Source organism: Lathamus discolor, chromosome 2 (genome assembly GCF_037157495.1).
Source record: "Lathamus discolor isolate bLatDis1 chromosome 2, bLatDis1.hap1, whole genome shotgun sequence".
NCBI classification, from domain to species: domain Eukaryota; kingdom Metazoa; phylum Chordata; class Aves; order Psittaciformes; family Psittacidae; genus Lathamus; species Lathamus discolor.
The window spans coordinates 21,675,283-21,694,831 of record NC_088885.1 but is presented as its reverse complement, the minus strand read 5'-3'; the positions used below and the strand labels follow the sequence as shown (position 1 = coordinate 21,694,831).

General features: G+C 37.7%; 1 protein-coding gene across 33 annotated transcripts in view; it reads left to right on the top strand.

Moving 5' to 3' along the window:
• THRB (thyroid hormone receptor beta) overlaps positions 1 to 19,549 on the top strand; it is a 173,229-nt gene that overhangs the window by 131,454 nt on the left and 22,226 nt on the right. The window contains exon 1 of one of the 33 annotated variants that reach the window (XM_065666076.1): positions 5,291 to 5,738. The exons of 31 other annotated variants lie outside the window; for them this stretch is intronic. In XM_065666076.1, the coding sequence (XP_065522148.1) occupies positions 5,291 to 5,738 (448 nt within the window). Of the gene's footprint in view, positions 1 to 5,290; positions 5,739 to 12,407; positions 12,736 to 19,549 lie in introns of those variants that run through there. One more of the 33 variants, XM_065666077.1, reaches the window with a different exon arrangement.

The window sequence follows — 19,549 nt, the reverse complement described above, 5'->3', positions numbered from 1 at the left end:
TGGTATTTTGATCCTTAATCTAGAAATGGCCTCTCACTTTTATTTGAGCCTATTCCCAGCATTTAAAGAATTACCTAACACAATATGAAAAGATAAAAATCCATTAACATTCCCGTATTCACACAAGCAGTAGATGGCAAAATGAGTCCTGGAGAGGTGGATTGCTGTCTGTTGAGTATCAAATTAATCTTGGTTTAAAGCAAAGAGGAGGAGGTTGTTCTGCATATTAGAGACTGATACTGGAACTCCTTGTCAAGGAGTGGTGTCCATGCAAGAAGTGTACACAAGAGGAGGCCGAGCTGCACTTCAAAAAGAGATTCTTTGGGTATTACTACAGTTTAGGTAGGCTACAGGGGCTCAGGCAATCGCTTGGGCTGACAAGTAGCTGGAGATTGGGAGACTATTGGTGGGAACTCTCATATATGTTGTCTTTGCTCCTACTCTTGTCTGGGTACCTGCTTATGGCTCCTGCTGGAGAATAGAAACGAGATGAGCATTGGGGTTTGAACAGAGCTGCAGTGCTCAGGTATACCTTGTTCTCAGAAAAACTCCCACATTGTACAGAACTATGAGAAGGTCAATTGCATTTAGCATCTGTGTGACTGTCTGGTTGACATCACCTATCTAGTTACGTTGTGTAACCCAGTATCTTCTGTGGTGATCTTACTGGGAACTGTCATCTCTCATTTATTCCAGTATTTTCATGGCATCACTCATTTATTCCAGTATTTTCATGGCATCTGTAGCTGCCACAAGATTCCATATAGTTGGGTAAGCAACTTGTGTTCATTTCTCTAAGGCAAGGTTTTCAGATAGCTCTTTACATACCAAAACCCAGAACCATTTCCTTCTCTGTGCTCAGAATCTACCTCTGGTTGCCTTACAGATGAGCTGTCATGTTTTTCTGGATATTCTTTTCCTCTGATTAGTCTTATGTTTAGAAATTTGAGCATAATGTCAAAGCCAGGCTCTTGATGAGATAATTATATGTCTGGTATTACCTTAATAGTTAATAGAAATTCAGCATGTTTTTAAAAAGCAATTACACTTGTTCACATTGAGGTGCTCATTAAGATACCTGGTGACAAGAACAAGGATAAAGCTATTACACTTTGTATTACAAGTTTCTTAATATTACCTTTTCTTACATCTTAAAAACTCTTTAAAAAGTTTAATATAATATCTGGAAAACCTTATTTTGTGATGATGTAATCATGTAATCCAAAAGATTGGAAATAATGACATTTAGTTTATAATGAAAGACATATTCTAAAATGTAACATTTAAATATTTTATAATATTGCCACTGTTAAAGTAAGTAACAGTACAACAGTCCTGGATTAAATACTCCTGGCTCTGTTTTTCTCCACAAGTATACACATAAACATATACTTGTAGGATACTGGAACAACCTAGTGGTTTCAGTAGACATCACTAGTCCCACTTGCTAGAGTCCCTTTCTCTCATTGTACAACTTTTCTTACAGTCCCTGTCATTTTTACATTTTAGAATTTAGGAAACAAACCACACATTCTCAAAGGTTTTATTTATCACATTACACAGAGGGAGGGTTTGCATATTTAGGAAGAAGAATCTGGCTAGTCTGTATTAGCTGTGCTCCATCCTGCTTGTTCAAGAATCACATGAACCTAGTTTAAAAGTTGAGAAACTCTGTTGTGAAGTGTTTCCATTTTTCATAAGGAAGAATGAGAATAAAATGCTATGGTGTTATTTGGAAGAAAAGGGAAGAAAGGGAAAGGAGAAGGGAGAAGGGGACAAAGAGAGGAGAAGCAAAATAAATAAAATCCTCTAAACTGACTGCATCATTAATGAAATGTTAGTTTCAGTATTAACAGAACAGTTACCATTCTCAGCACAAACACTTATAAAACTTTACATGCTTTTACTATAGTCACTTTGTGTATTTTAAAATGCTTGCACAAAACACAAATCAGGTTTTAATTTTGCTGGGGAGACATCCTTTAATTGTAGCTTGCTTGTTTTTTTGTAAGTCATGAAGTAAACATCATCTAATGTTACTGGACTGGGTCCATACAAAGCTGGGCTGCTTGATCAACCTACTGTGCACCCCTCAGTCCTAATCCTGATTACATTTGCCTTAGTTGATCTCTCTGAAGCCAACCCACTTCAGTGTCCTTAGGTGCTCGCATACTTAAATGTTTAAAGAAAACCCCAGTAAAGTGCTGTTGCCCTTGCTTCTGTGTTTTCAGTAAACTTCAAATATGAGCACAGGCAAAACTTATATATAAAGTTTTGCAATCAAGTATGTTAATGACAATTCAGAGTCTGCTAATGCATTCACATAACTGCTGCTGTTTTGATCAGCTAGGAGTTAAAACTCATATAGGCTGTGAGCAGCTTGGCAATGTTAAATTACTTTTGAACTGTTGACTGCTCAGATGCCAGCTATTGCTATGATGTGCTGCTTTTATATCTGTGAAATTACTTGATGATTCCTTTACTTATGTTGACTAAAAGAGCTCTAGGCCGTTCTTATTAGTCCCTCTTTACCCTGAAAAAGGGCCTGTGGTCGTGATTCATCCCAGTAGGCTGTACTGCTTTCTGCCTTTATTACGGCTATTTTAGCAATAGCTGGAGGGAGAGAGGGATGCTTCTCTTACAATTAGGGAGCTCAGACAAAATTATATTATCATCCTTTATCAAGGGGTTGGGTTTGACAAAACCAAGAGCAGATGGAGGAGATTTAAACTTCATTCTCTGCTGGGGGGAAAAAAAAGGAAGAAAGCTTTGGAAAAATTCAGGCAAGATATTTTAGACAAAATGAGTAGAACAAATAATTTAGTCCTGTAGTGAGACTGTAATTTAACATTTTAATAAGCTGAATGGTAATTTAGCAGATACATATCTGCTGTGCCACAGTATAGGAAGTCTTAGAAACGGAGATAAAATATGAGACCCTTCAGTGGTAGTTCCTTACAATTTAACCCTCATTTAGCAAAATTTAAATGTGAAGTGTCTCTGGTGACTGAAGGGAATTTGTGAAATAAGGTGGAAGCTTGTAAATTAAGTAAATGGTATCTAACACGGGAGTTAAAATAAAGGAACAAATTTTAGAGGGAACTAAAAGAAAAAGGATAGAGCTGCTTGATGTTGGCTTAGCCTTTGTAAACTCTGCCTGGGCAAATTCCAGATGATGGAAGCTGTAATAGAATTAGTTTCTTCTCATAGTTTAAATGAATCTAAATCATATTTTAAAATCCTATAAATGCTTTGCAAATACAGAATTTGGAAAATAGGGTTTAAACTCTGTTTTTTAAGTTAAGGAGGGTTTTAGATTTCCTTGCTAAAGCTAAAAATCTGTAATCCTTATGTGACATCCTCTTTGAATCCTTGGGGAACAAAATTTTTGCCATTGCAGTGAGTGTATGTGTTTTAATTAAACAACAACTTCAAGAATTGTGTGGGGCCAGTGGTCTGCTTAAGAAGTCAACAAAGCATAGAAATACCTATTTATGATTGAATTACAGAAGTGCCTTTATTTTATTTCTTTTGTATCTGTTGCACATGCCCGACTCTCACATTTACATGAAGATTATCTATGCAGGGAGATAACTAGAATATGATGGAAGATGAGAGAGAGTAGCCTTGTACTGAAGGCTATGTTATCTAAGATTATACAAAGACTGGTGGAAGAGAGAAAGGGTTATAATGGACAATTTCTTTCCCTGCCAAGAAGAGTGAAATGGCCCAGTCCAGTTCAGATCTTACAGGGGAGTTCTGTGCAACTCCCAGAATGTCTTACCAGAACAATCAAGTCTCTCCTTCTGAGATAAAATTTCTTATGAAGTCTAGAAGATACAAAAGTGTCCAATTTATGGGGAAAAAAAAAAAATCTGTATTCTGTTCTTTCTATTTTAAAAAATTGCCTGGTATTTTCTGGGTTACTTTCACTATTCTATTTTAAATCTGATTATCCTCCTACTAGTGATAGTGTCTTGTCATATTACCTGCATTAAAGAGTTAGTTTTTAATTTAAAGTTTTTAAAAATCAAGTCTTTACTAAGAGCAGATAAAGCCAGAAGTAGGTAAGTGCAAATTCTGTAGTTAACTTACCTGCCCTGTGCATTGAAGTCTGAGATGCCAGGTACTTTCTCATACAAATTCACGTTCTTAATGTCCAGCTGAGGTACAGTGGTATCTCCAGCTGAGATACAGCTGAGATAGATAGAAGGAAAGGACCCTTAACTTCAAATCTCAGGTGGGCTTATACTCCCAGCGGAAAAAAAAGCTATGAATTTACATTTAAAATCAAATAAGACATTGAGAAAAACTATATATACTATCAGGGATTCACATAGGATAACAGTATTTAAGTCTGCTGGGTATGTCCTATATTGGCAATGTTCCACTTAAGAGTACTCTTAAGATAAAACTTTCAGGAACAGCAATAGCATGATACATCTGGTAACTGAAATCAAAAGTTATTTGCTATTATGTATACGGATTTCTTTAGTGAGTGAAATACACGTAAAATTAACTCTTACGTCCCTTAACATAGCAGAATCTTACTATGATTAAAACCACAGTGGATGTCAGTCATCACGTCTGGAATTTGCTGTTTTCTATGTGAAAGTTAGAAGACTATTTTGTATTTTTAGTTTTGACACACGTAATATGTAAGAAATAATTGGTTTAAATGTGGAATATCACCTATGATAGAAGTTAGTTTTGCAACCCAAAAATAGAAAATGGGCTATATTTAGTCCTACAGATTTATCAACCAGTGGTATCTCATTTTCTGTATCAAAGAATAAATAGATTTGCTTAATCATTATGACAAATGAGATCAAATCATGCAGCTTTAATGTTGTTCATTATTTACCATGGACCCAAGAGTCCATGCTTCTGTGATAAAATTAGTGTCTCTGATACTCTACTGTGACCACAACTGGAGAGAGGCAGTAGGTAGCAAAAGCGGAACTGCTAAGCATGCCCACATAAGAATGTCACACTTAGGTAACAGAGTGTCCCTCAGGTCAGCCTACGATAAGAGCAAAGTCAAACAAGGCTGAATCCTTGATGTTTTGTGTTTTAAGCATCTGAAAATTGTTCACGACCAGCCTCGACCTACAAGACCTCAAATGATCATATGAGCAAGGCAATAAATTGGTGGTAACTTGCCCTCAGGTCCATGTTGTAGTTGTGATGTTGTGAAAGTTGCATCAGTGTCTGCCTGTCCACATAGCTCTGCCTACTTGTTCAGGCTTCACAGACGGGGAATTTTGTTTACTTGTACCGAACGGGAACTATGGTGGCTGAATGGGCATGGCTGAAAGGCTCTGCATCGTATCAGTGCGGTCAAGTGGAGATGCACGGGAATACCACAGCATCAGGAGAGCTGGGGAACAGCTTGCTTTCCAAAACTCCACACCTGAGCAAGATTTTGGCAATGCCAACAGTTTGTAGCCCAGCGGTATTTGCCAAACATCCAGGACATGGCCTCCTGTCGTGGGACAAACTGATTCACCTTCCCAACAGAGATCAGAAATGGAATGTAGTGGGCATAGCAGAAAACCATTTCTGTAGGAAAAGGCACTCCAAAAAATATGATATCCAGAGGAATGGACAGCAGCTTTCGCAGTGTCTCCATGCTTCAACTTGGAATAGCACAGTTTTACAGCCAGGCCATACAAAAGCAAACTTTCAAGTCATGCCAGGTGCCCAAGAATGCCAAAAAGAAGAAAAAAAGTGTAAAGGTAACTGGCATTATTATGCAGAGTACAGCAAATGCTGTGTTAAAAGCAAGCAAACAAAAGAGGTTGTTATATCTGTGTTTATGGTCAGGGGTTTGACCATTGGTAAAAGCATTATTACCTGAGGGGGTGTTTTCTTGTTGCCAATTATTTTGATTTTATTATTTTTTTTCAGCAGTGATAATTGAGATTTTTACTATTCCTTTTTATTCAGTTTAATAGCTTTGTGAAGAGCCCTGGTGACAATGTGATGAGTAGTTCGAGGTTTTCTGTGTGGTACCCAATATAAAATAGTATCTATTCCTTTAGCCCTTTAAAGATATATTTGTCTCTCTGTGGTCTTGATAAGCTGGTCAAAAATCTTTTTTGAGCTGGTCCTTTGAAATAAAGAATGCTCTTGATACATTAAGAATGCAAAGGCAAACAAAAGCATTCTTTTACTACTTTCAGGGTGTTCAGCTCTCACATGTGACTGTATTGTTTGCTTTTCCTCTTTAATATTAATCATCCCCAAAGCCTCAGTAAGTGCATATACAGAACTCAGATAAATGGAACTTCTTGTTATGAATCTTTGCCTTATTAGTCAGGAACCATTTTTTTCAGGTAGCTTTTTTTGTTCACATTGAAGGGATTCCTTTTAAGAATCACAGTTGCTTAGGTATTAGCGCAAATTTAGTGCTTAAGTTATTTTTATTCCTTTTTAAACTGGGATAAATAGTTCTTCATTGTTCTTTGCTCAAAAAATAATTAGTGCATATTATGAGGGAGGGATTACAAATTGTTTTCTTTTACTTAGGTCTTACGTCACTCCAGGAAGAAAGATTACAGTGTCAGGCAGGATATCACCTCATGGAAAAGTTAAACTGGTCTAAGTACCTGATTTCTTTAGATTTACTTGCTCTTTACCTCAGAATGCCTCTTTGCTAACAGATGTCAGGTGTTGATCGCTTTAACGTCTTACTAAGGGGTGTCAGGAGGCGGCCAAACCCAGACAGTCCCACCCAAGAGTCTGTTAATTATGTTGTGTCCAGCAAAATTAGGTAGCTTTCTGCTAGGTTTTATTTTTGCACAAATAGAACTTTTTACCTTCAAGTTTTCATGTGGAGTTGGGGTAGGGAATGACTCAGAAAAGGTACATGTTGTAAGTATTGGCAGTTACTTTCTCAAGAGATAAGCCATGTAATTAACTGATGTCTGCTAGCAGGGTCTTCCAGATATGATATATTGGGAGGCTTAACAAATTGGGTTGTCTGGGTCACAGGTCTATAATTACTCTTAGTAATGTTTTCTCAGAGAATATCTTAAATGTTGTCAAACACTATTCAAGGATTTTGTTACCTGGTTCGTTTGCAAACCTCTCAAAGAGCAAATGCTTTTTGACAAGACTGTGTGCTACCTACATGTGTTGAATAGTGCAAGGAGCTAGTGCAAGATAAAGCAAGCACGAACCCTGGAAGAGTCCTGATCATGAAACAGCAAGCTCCATTCTCTTTTATCCAAATTTATTCAAGGTGTCAAATATTTTCAGGGATAACTGGATTTGTAGTGAACCTGAACATTTAAGTATAAATTATGACATTCTATGTTATCCAAACAGACTAATGAGTTTAAAGTGTTTCAATAAAAGGCACATCATACGCTGGCATTTTATGAGTCATATACAAATTTAGTGGCATGTCATAACTGAGGTACAGCAGATTTTGTGAGGGAAACAGTTTTAGAGAAAGAACTAATCTAATACCTGTTGAGAAAAGAGGTGTGCTATTATGTAAGTAAGATTTTCCTCAAGTTTAAACCAAGGGCAGCTAGTTTGAAAGCTGCTGCATCTGTTGCAAATGCGAAGAAATGATTTTGTGGCAAAAACTCAAGCTCATTTTTCCTCAACTCTATCACTTGTTATATTAAATATAGTGTAGAGAAAATGACAATTTTTAGTGTGTTTGATTGCACTGAGGTTTACCCCGGGAACTGTTAAATATTATTGTAACTGTATGGCACTAGAATTCCATAATTCTAAATGCTTTATGATGTAGTCACAAGTAGAGATTTAAAAATAAGATAAATACAACATAGAATTAATTTTCCTTTCTTGTAAGTGCGCAGCATTATTTTAGATTCTTATGTTTGAGGTTTTCATAGTTTAATCTTTAACAGTAAGTTTGCATAGTCATATTTTTGAGGGACCATTTTGAGTCTCTGGTCATAGTATGTAAAGTGAATGAATAAGGTAGTGCAAATATATACACATTAAAGAAAATTGGTAACTAATCATATGGGCACCGAGCTAGCCATATTTGACATATGATGTGTGTTGCAAAAGCCACATTAATACTACTTCTCAAAAGCTGTTATGGTTTTCAATGTATTTTCTTTACGATACAAAATGACAGGGACTATATGGGATGTGCCCAGTGTCCTGAAAGTGCAGATTTGTGTTCTCCTTGAAGAGCAGTGAACTAATTGTTTTTCCCCTATAGTTTTCATCAGAGGTGGCTGAGAGAATGCACACAACAAGAAAATCTTGAAGTAGGAAATTTAACAGTTCTTTTGTCACATGTAAAAATGCGTATTATAAAACTGGGAGCTGATAATACAAGTGTGCGTAACTGTTAAGAGTTTATAAAGGTATGTTTAATCCGTGCAACTGACATGTTCAAATGTACAAAACTTTTTGACCATCTGTATGCATAAAGTGTGAACACAGCTAACTCAAGATTCTTCCATTTGGTCCTTTAGAAGTGGCACTCACTAATTTGAGTGCTCTGCAATACCTCCCGTGTACTGACACTTCTGAAGCTTTGAGGAATAGCGTGTAGGGGCTCTAACTGCAGCATTAAGGTAGCCAGGACTCTAGACCAGGGGTGCACAGTTTGGGAACAGTCAGGAGAATGTGACTTGCAGGTAATACATCACCTGCACATTCAAGCAGATAGCAGATGTACACAGCAGATTGGATTGTGATAAATGACAGGGTTTTTTTGTGTGTTGGGGCTCTAGGTTGGTGGGGTATACTGTCAGGAGGATAATCCACAGCAATTGTCTTGCCTTAACATTCCTGTGGGTTCATTTTGGTGAATTTTGTAACGCAGAGAGACTGTTAAGTGCCGAGAGAAGTGCAGCTTAGCAGGGGGTTTGATTGTTCATAATCAAAAGGTTTCAGTCAGGATTTTAAAATCAGGAGTTGATGAAGAGCTGCATGGTCTCATGTAAGGCAGTGTCTCCTGCAGACATCTCCTTTCAGGCATTCTCAGCCTGACTTCTTCCAACCCAGTGTAACATCACTGACTGCACCACATTTACTTCTGATTTACACCAGGGTGAGTATTTCACACCTTTGGGGCATTCACTAGTCATGTTCAGCAAGTATTTCTGCCTTCGTTAATACAATGAACTGACACCTCAAGAGCATGAAAGGTTCAAACTTTGGATCTTCTTCTGCTGCAATATCAAAGTTTCTGTTTTATCACTGGCCTGTTGGCTCACACCAGAGGTTTTATTCTACTGGTGATTAATTTCTGTGTGTTCACATAAGCAGACACTTGTGAACTAATAAAATTCCAAATGCAGTGCTACATTGCTGAAGGCAATGAAATTTCAACATGACATGATTTAAAGACTAGTATTCAAATCAGAATACGAGACAAAGAAAAGCTGTTCATATTATTTTCTACTCCGTTTTTAGCCTTTTGATAAAGACCCTGTCTGACTGTCTTTTATCAGATGATTTAATTCAAAGTGATACATGGAAGGGACCTGCAGGATTGGATCCTCAGAAATTAAAATGAAAATATTTTAGGAATATTTCAGTTTTCATACAGATGTTAAATCTTTGCAGTGTTTCTTGAACTGATTTGTTTCCAAGGGAACAGCAATCTGCAGTGCTATAAGCCTCTTTAATGTTAGCACGTTACAGGTAAGCAACCTCTGTTTCCTTGCAGTGTTTATCATTCTTTTGTCCGTTTTTCCTTATCTCAGAGTTTTGTGTAATTTAATTTCCTTGTGGTATTACAGTAATTCCAACAAAAGTACATATGCCACATTTCTAAACATTATTGACATAGCAGCAGAAAATAAGAAGTATTTGAGGGATTTATTTTGGAGCAGAAAGTTAAGTTGCAGGTGTGCCATGTTGAGATACCATTCCTCGGATGTCAGCCTGGTTGGGATGGCTCTGTCTACACCCTGTCTTGTTTCTGGTTTGCTTTCTCTTTTTTTTCAGTAATAAAGCTATATCAAATTGGGGGTGGGGGGAGATGAGGGGGGAAATGGGAGAACAAAAGAAGAGAAAATTTATAGGAAGTTTGATTAATCTGGCAAAACAAATCCACAGGGGGAAAAAATCCCACTAAGGATATAAAGCCCGGCTCTCCAAAGCTTTTCTGGGTGGTGTAGAAATACCTAGGTATTCTGCTTTGCTAACCTGTAAAGTACAGCCCCAGCTGTGTGCACAATCTCACATCAATTCCTGTTAGCTGTACGGGAGATCGTGTAGTGGTAAATGAACAACCCACGTTTTGTACTCGTGGAATGTTTTCTGTCTGGGAAATGTGGAGAAGAAAGCTTCGCAGATTGCTTGGGTTGCATTTGTGTGTACCACAGTGTTACGAACCTATGACATAAATAAGGATGGTTTGGGGGTTTGTGTGTAAACAACTACTGCGGAGTTTCTTAGGAAACATGTGTTCTATGAAATGCTGAACATCCATTTGGGAAAAGTCAGATCTTGCCTAAGACGTGCTTTTTGTCACAGACAGAATCACTGTTGTGATCATGGGCCTGAGCTAAAAGGAAAATTTACTTCTATTGTGTGCTTTTTTCACATGGTATATCACAATGTTACTTGTTGAGTTAGATCTTTGGTAAAAATAGTGTGGAGAATGCCGTTCATTCGTTGGTGTTGTACTTCTTGGGATTTCAGTAACTATTAGTGCTCTTAATGAAGCAAGGTATTAGTTTCAGTTATCAGAGTTTTAGTCAAATAAATTCATTTTGGAAGCAAGACTTCATTACAATTGATCTTGATAGAGTTGATTTTGACCTATCAAATGTATTACTATTTTGTGAGCAAGTTAATAAGAGATGTGTGTTAAAGATGCTTTTTTTATAGTTAGAGGGGAAGAAAATAAAAATCCAGGCATGAATTTTAACTCTGAAGACATTTATCCTGAATCCTGCTATCCTGTACATTAGATACTAATTGGCAATGCTTCTTATTTAGATAGGTTAGTTACAGTTGTATGTTGGAAGGGAGAGCATTTCTGCGCTGGCTCTTTGCATTAGACAAACATTAAACAATATCGGGAGGGAGAAATATGTATATGTCGTGCCCAGTTCTTACCTATTTCACTGAAATTTTGATTAATATTTGGGTATACGTTCATCAGAGTTGTTTGATGTACACTTAAGATCCTAGAAGAAAAAGGGGCAACCTACATGGTAATTTTGGCAATCCTGAAATAAGAAAGCTAAAACCTCATTAGCAAATCAGTAATAATTCTGCTTCCTAATAAGAACAGACGATACCGTCTTGTTACTGACTTCACAGGTTTTACCCTATTAGCTGTATGTAAAGAAAAATCACGTTTTGCCTAGTAAAAACCAGTAACAGCTAATGTAACTTAGAATGCAACCATTTCTTTTAGATCAGAAAGAATGGCTGATTGAACAAGGTATATTAGTTTTTGGTGCATTAAGCAATTATAAAATCATATACTTTTTGTTGTAGTGGCATTGACGTGTTCATAGGTGAGCCAAAATGAGCAAAAACACCTCTTACTCTACTCAGTCTGTTGTCAAAAAAGATACGGTTCTGAAAGTTCTTCGTTACCGAAACATAGGCGAAACAGCAAAGCAATTAGCTTATTGATAATATTTAAGCAGTGTTCTAAGTTACCCACCTGTTGAACTCAATAGAAATTACCTCCCCAAATCACTGAAGTTCAGAAAAGCTGCTTTCCCGTAAATGCATTACCGGGCAGTGGGGATGATTGTGTATGTGTGGAAGGCTGGGGAGATTCATGCATGTAATTCTGTAAAACAAAATCAATAAAGCTGATGACAGATTAAGTTGCTAAATTTTGTAAAACTAGACTACTGTTTGGGTCATCAGCACAGCACTATTGGATTTTCTGTGGTTTAATGCTGAAAAACAGGATTATTGATTTTAGGATTTTCAGCGTATCCCCTCTGGGAGTTCTTAAGCAGTCTTTATAATGCTTCACACTTAAGTTGACAACTACAGTGACATAACTGTGTCCTCGCCTTAGTAATCATTTTCTAATCATATTGGAAAGGCTGGAAATGGTTTATAAAATGATTATTCCAGACAAACAGGGGAACAGGAGGGTTGTCGGGATGTCGCTTCTTTGTCTGGTGGTCATTGCTACCTGCCTGCCATCTTCGCGTGGAATTAACTTACAGTCACAGATTAAGACCTTTGACTGTCATAAATCTGCTTCCCAATATGTTTGACTGGCAGGGGAGTTCACAAGGCGTCCCAATATAAATAGGATTTTAGCACATCAGGTGGTGCTCCGAAGTAAAACGGACTGTTTTGCAGTCGACTTTGTTGGTGTATATTCATTGCTCCTCTCCCGTTCTATGTGTATGCATGCCTGCGTGTGTATGCATGTGTGTGAGTACGTGAAGTAGAAGCTGAGATAGGGTAACAAAATGAACTACTGTATGCAAGAAATATATGAAGTGCACCCAGCTGCCGGTAGCAATTGCTACATGCAGTCCACTGATTATTGCACATATATTGAAGATAATCAGGGTTACAGCAGTTGTGATGCTCAGGTCCTGCACAGTAACAACATATATATGGAACAGGCCTGGGCGGTGAATCAGCCTTATACCTGTAGTTACCCTGGAAACGTGTTTAAAAGCGAGTACTCTGACATGGACATGGCCCTGAATCAGTACAACCAACCTGAATATTTCACAGAAGAAAAGCCTACTTTTTCTCAAGTGCAGTCGCCATCGTACTCTCAGAAGAAAGGTAGGGGCAATTTATTTAAATAACAAAAAAAATATAATCTCTGTTTTTGTTTTTGATTTGCTTTAAACTTACAGGTGCATCAGTTGGCTCAGATGCATCTTTGGATGTGAAAGCTGCCTGTTCAAAATTGAAAGCAGCAGTAACATAGGTTGCTAGGTGATTGTAAGGTTTTTCTGTGAGCAATGAGGATTTCCAAGCACTTTTTCTTAATCTGTAAGAAACATTTGCAAATATATTACTTGTTTTCTGCTTTCTGGGGCTATTAAGTTCATTTGCTATTCACCAGTGAGCTAGGTAAGAAAGTTTCTCTTAGAAAATATCATCATGATATATTCTGCATCTTAATGCTGCATTTCTGGTTGCTTACAGACAATTTGCGTGAGTCCTCATTATCAGCAAATGTGGACTGTGTGTACTCGGCAACTCTTGTAAAAATATTGTGAAAATAGAACTGCAAATACGTATTGGAAAATGATTACATTTAAGAGTTACTGTCTTTTAAGTGAAAGCTGTGTAGTTTCTGATTATGCAAAGCAAAAATGACTGAAAACATAGAACGTACCTATGTAAGAAAAACTATTCTGCATCCAAAAAGTTGATGTGTTTGTGAGAGACAGTCAGAGGGAAGTATCTGCTCCCTCCGGGTTAAATCATTGCCTGTTTTTAACATTTATTCTTTTACTTTCAAGTAAGCAGAGCAAATTCAAAAAAGAGCCCAAAATACCAGCAAACACTTGGAAATGTTTTCAGTGCTACTTGCTCTGAACTCAGCCAAGCAAACTGATGCATGCAAAGTGTACGTTCTATGTGTTTCTGTAAAATGACATTATTAAAGGATAAAAACACACAGTCTGTTGTACCAACATAATGTCCTTTTTCTGTTGAGACCAGGCTTTCTGTATGCACTTACCCAAAACGCAGGTGAATCTGATGTACCTCGGCAGATAAAGAAAACACCATTTGCTACTTTCGAAGTAGCTTTGCAGTAAGAAGCAGGCTGATTGATCTTATGAACTACATGAAAAACTGTAGTATTTTCCTTTATGCAGGCAATATTCATTTAGGACTTGGTGCAGTAAGTCTATTTTGGCAGAAACCTATGTTTGGCAGAAGAATGTCTGAGTTTTATACTTTGAACAGCTTTGTATTTCATAATAAAGGAAATGTTTTTTAAAATCCTGTTCTAGGAAGCTAGCAGAGCATGATCAGATTGTAGACTAAATGTGGTTGTGGATAATGCATGTTTTTGTGTTGTGCAACATTTTAAATGCTTTTTAAGGCTATTTATCTGTTCTTGGGTTTTAACTAATGAATTTATAACTCATCGTAGACTTTTCTCATGCTTTGTTTTTGGTTAAAGAAAAATATCACTAAGGATTCATGCAGAGAAAATAAAGACTTGCTATTGCAAAGTCAGTGAAGGAATACATTTTTCATAACATTAAAGGTTATAAATAATAATTGATATACCTAGATCAGAGCTTTAATTAAGATATTTCAGGACTCAGACACCTGACATCTGCTCTGTTTAAAGTTTTTGTCTTTGGTTGAAAGAATAGTTTCTAAAAGCTGCATATCTGCCCTTGCTTTTTACTACCTCAGTTTCACTAAGAAATGGGTGTGAATTTTGGTGGAAGCTGGCTTTCAAGCAGGCTTTTAATTGATCATTCACAGAGACTGAGCAACGTGCTTTGGGATTCTTTCAAGCCTTAGAACCTTATTACTGTGATAATCAATAAAATTGCCTCCCTTCTGTCAAACCTTTACAAACGCTGAGTTTCTTAAGCAGAAGGGATATAAACTCTCTGGGACATGTGCATCTTCCTTTTTGTTTTTCCTAATTTCCATCTTTTAACCAAGCTATCCTAAAACTAACGAATCTTTTAATCCTGTCCTAAGAACAGAAGGCTCTACACAGGGCATGTGTGTCTGTATTGATCCAGAATTGATTTGGGGGGGTGACCATGAGGGAGTTTGTTAGAGAAGCCTTAGTAATAGCCCATTAAAGCAAAATTAAGTCCTTAAGCAGGTGTTCATGATGAGTCTTGATTGTTGCAGTTGGTATTTCTGTTAGTCCTCTGAAATTTGTAGTAACCTCAGTAGTATGCTGTTAAAATCAGATTGTACTTTACAATAGCACACGAAGTCTTTTCCTATCCAAACTTTTGTGAGTTACTAAGTGGTCATAATCTTTTTCCCTGTGACCAGAAAAAAAAAAAAAAAGCAACATTTTATATGCTGAAAAAAATCTCCTTATGAAGGGGAGCTTAATTACTGCTCTGTCTTTATGTCTTTAAATCTTTATCTTTTTATTCTTTAAAATAAGTCAGAAAATAACTTTAAAAAACAAGAACCAAAGACCCCAACAAAGTGTTACTGAAGGAAAAAATAAAATACTTAGAAAGTATGGCCAGTTATTCTAAAATACCAGGAAGCACTTAAGCTGCTCCAGTTATTACATTACACTTAAAACTATTATTTTCTGATTATCTGTCACAAATTCTGATGAAAGACTTGAAACTGTGCTCCAGAAAATCAAGAGGTGGAAGTGCAGTTTTAGCTTTACATCTGCTTGCTGCTCCTTTTATCTCTTGTGCTGCAGGGTATGCTTTTAAAATGTAGCAGCACAATATTCGTGCAAGAGCTCACTGTTTTATTAAGCAAGCCGTCTTGGACCTGATCCTACTGCAGGAGACAGGCAACCAGATACACTTTGTTTTCTACATGGGGCTGTGAAATATGATGAGCAGAACAGGGCTCATCATGAGTGCTCCATCCCTGGCGGTGTTCAAGGCAAGGCTGGACAAAGCCTTGGGTGAGATGGTTTAGTGTGAGGTGTCCCTGCCCATGGCAGGGGGGGTTGAAACTGGATGATCTTAAGGTCCTTTCCAACCCTAACTATTCTATGATTCTGTGATTCTGTGACTGTGAGAATGAGGTGCTATTTCCAGTTCTGTCTCAGAGAGCTTAAACTGGAATATTTTTCCCCTCTTATGGTGCCACCGGCCATGGTTATCTTGCAGCACTGCACGCTGGATGGATGATGCTCAGAGGCAGCCCATGCCACCCTCCCCTTGTGCCAAAGCTGATAGACAAAAGTGTTCTTGGATCTCCTCATACTGCCTCTACAGTGAGAAGTACCCGGTGACAGGGTAGAAGCAGTGCAGCCAGGAAAGTACAAAATAAGTAGGTACAGAGGTCCAGAAACCTCAATATCTCCATGTTTGGTATGCGCACAGTGTTCTGGCCATTTGGACAATGTGAGAAATAGGTCTGCAAAGTTAAAACTGGGATGAGTTGTCTTTCACTTCCCTTTGCACAGTTCTTTATGGACAGAATTAATGAAAGATGCCCGTGAGTGTCGATGAGGTTAGGCTTTAACTTCAGGCTCTGTGGGGTGGACCAGGAGTAACCAAAGGCTGCCCCCCAAACCAAGGGTTTGCAGGTGGGAATTCTTGAGTCAGGCTGTAGCAATGCCAGCCCCTCAGCCCTGTGGCTTTCCCAGAAGCAAAGTGAGGGTAATGGTGTCTTTTTAAGGGCTCTTGTTATGATGGGAGAATGGAACTTTAAAAGTTATTATTCTTGTTAATGTTAGAATTGTAAAATAATAATGTATATAATTGTAATTGTCATTATTATTTCCCTTTATATTCTCAGGCAATTTACGTGCAGCTGAGAATACATACTGTTTGAATGCGAGAGTATGGGAACGAATTAGTCCAAACTGAGTTCTTAGTGGTGTGAAAACATTAGGGTACTTTCTGAATAGCTAAGAAAATACAACATGGAGCTTATATGAAAATGTCTTCTCATTGGTACAGGCAGTATGTGTGCACATAATCAATTCACAGAAACACTGACAATTTGTTATCTTGGCCTTTGCAGCAGAGCGGCTCTCTGAATGTTAATTGTTTTGGGCTTTAAAATGATTAATTTTGCTCTTGACCACTTATCTAAGGAGATAACACTGACCAGAAAAATTGCATCTTACTCAGCAGATCATTGCGATTATATGTTTCTTTTTTAATAAAAGTATCAGTGGAAAAAGGGTTTTCAGCTCCTTTAGTGTAACCTTTCCACAACCAAATGAAGGGTGCAAAAGTGAGCTAAGTCATACTTAGCTTTTGCATCAGTAGTAAAACTGATATTCAGTGAGGCTTAGCTTTCTGAACACAGAAGTTACGTGTGATACTAAGCAATGGTGTCTAAAAACCTTTAAATAATTTTGGGGAAAATTTTGCAACAGTAGAGTGTTTTGTACCTGTGGTTGGCAGTGATGCAGGTACAGAACTGGTCACAGCAATTTAAGTGATAACACAGTTTGGACTAAAATGTTTTCAGCACATCTGGGCTAAGTGCATTACTTTTGATAAAGGTTCTGACCCAGCCCAAAGAACAGGATTAGTACATAGATAAATCACTGAGGGAAAAGAGAGTGTAAAATGTTCCAGATTCTATCCTTGCAGAATCTCTTGCCAAATTTCAGTAATTCTATAAATTGAAGAATGTCAACAACAATCGTAATTGCAGACAAGAAAGCCAGTTAGCTAACAAGAAATGCGTAAATCTGTTTAAGAACATGCTCGGTGCTTCAGAGCTCAATAGAAAAATAAGCAACTTTTCTCAGTGGGAATAATTTAAAGGGAATGGGAAACAAGGATCAGTTTACAGCCTAGCCTTTCAGATCAATATTGGTAATAGCGCAAACAAGAATGGAGTGTGCTTTTTGTCACTCAGCTCTATGCTTTCCCTGATAAACACTCAATTTAAGCTTTTTCTACACAAGGATGTATCTTGGATGATATCTGGATGGTTCTTGTAATTTTTCATAATTTGTAAAGAGTTACAGTGTGACTCTGGAGTCGGTAGAACAGCATATGAATTTTCAGTTCTAATGCAGTTGAGGATTCTCAAGGTAGTAATTAATTTCATCTTTTTCATTTTTTTATTGCAACGTCTGGTAAGTGAATACGAGCTTACTGGTAAATCATTAACTACTCATTTTAGTGAGTGATTGCTAGTCACGGAAACCATACTAGATATGGAAAAGAAAGATTTCAGGGAATATATTTAATACATGACTCTGCCAATGTACAATGATAATCAAAATACTAAATAATGGTCTTAAAACACAAGTGTCCTTGTGCAAAAAATGGCTTTTTCTGCTTGCACGGTATAAATGTGGTGGATCAAGGGCAAACTACTGAGGAACATCTGGTATACAGGCATAATTTGTGTTGATGTCACTCATACCCCTGTTTGGTAGTCAAATATAGTTTGGCTCCTAGAATCTCTTTAAGGTGTGGTTTAATCCCTAAACCAGTATTAATTATCTGTACAGACTCAGACCTGGAGATACAGAGTCTATGCAATGAGACTTGAACAAAACTGAAATTGGTTCTGTACTTTTCTCAAAACATTATTTATTTTTTTTTAATGTGTGCCAGGTACAGAGTTAAAAAAGTCATTATCATTTTGGGGGGGTTGTTTTCATTTCAATAGTTTTTCTTTACCTTCTTGCAGGAGAGGGGCAAGAATAGCCACTGAGTGTCTCATTTGTGTCCCTCCAATCTGTCACATATAATGCTTTAAGGTATCATTCCTGCAAATGGTAATTTGAGAGTGGAGGCATACCATATTAATGAAACAAAGTACCTCAGGTGACTGCATAGGTTAGCAGATCTCATTCTGTCCTTACAGCTGCTGGGGCAAACTCATGGTGTCTTTTTCTATCGAAGGGAATAATTTCTTGCACGAGGAATCATTTCTTCATACCTCTACAAAGCTAGTGTTATGATATAAAAGATGTTGTAAATCACCATCAGGATTGCTGTAATGGATTATATAATATATTATTCTAGACAGGGGGAACTGGGCTTGCTGAGTACTTAGTCTTGCCAAGACAGTAAGATTAGGCAGGCTGGCAGGTGGGAGTCTGGAGAGCAAAGGGGTTGGGAATGTGGTTGCATATAAGGATGCCATTTTTAATTTCTTACTAGGGGTGCCTGTAGGAGATATGTGTTTTCTGCCAGGTTGGAAACTGTCTCCTGGGTTGGATAAAGTCATGAAACTCCAAGAAGGAAATAGACACCAAGTGACTCCATGTGCAAGCTACTGTATATATTAAGGAAGCGGCTTAGACAAGTGGTCTCCTGCTCCAGTAGAACAAAGCTGCCATTACACAAACAGTGCTAACCAGATTAAATACTTAATGAAATATCAGGGCATTTAATTCACAAGTGATTCTAAGTCTCTGTTTCATGAATAGCAGTAAATAGCAATAATAAGAAGCCATCAATCTTTTTGAGAAATTTAGTGTAAAATTCCGCATCCCTTTGCTAACTGCTGCCTGTTGTATCAATTCCATGTTGTATATGTGTTGCATGCGCAGAGACAGGTGTGAGCAAAAGGGAGACAGGATGGAGATAATAGCCTCTGCTAATCCCCCACTGGCATGATGTCCGTTAGGAGTCAGTGATGTAAATTAGAGTCAAAACCCTGCTGTGTCTGTTCCCTCAAGGTCACAGAACCAGCTCCATGTATCCACCAGTCTTTATCCAAGCACGACTTGTTCATCATGGAGAGGTGTAACCTGAATGTAAATCTGATCTTTTACTGTAATATTGACTGACGCTATACATCATCAAGATCTCAGCTCAGTTCCCCTCTCCACTTTCAGATGCCAGTAGGCATATTGGCAAACCTGACAAGCAGGTAGCTGGGCATGGCTTCAGAGTGCTCCTGCTTCCTAGCATTATGGAAAGACAGGAAAGACTAAGAGGGTGACCAAGCACTTGCACAGACTGCCAGAATG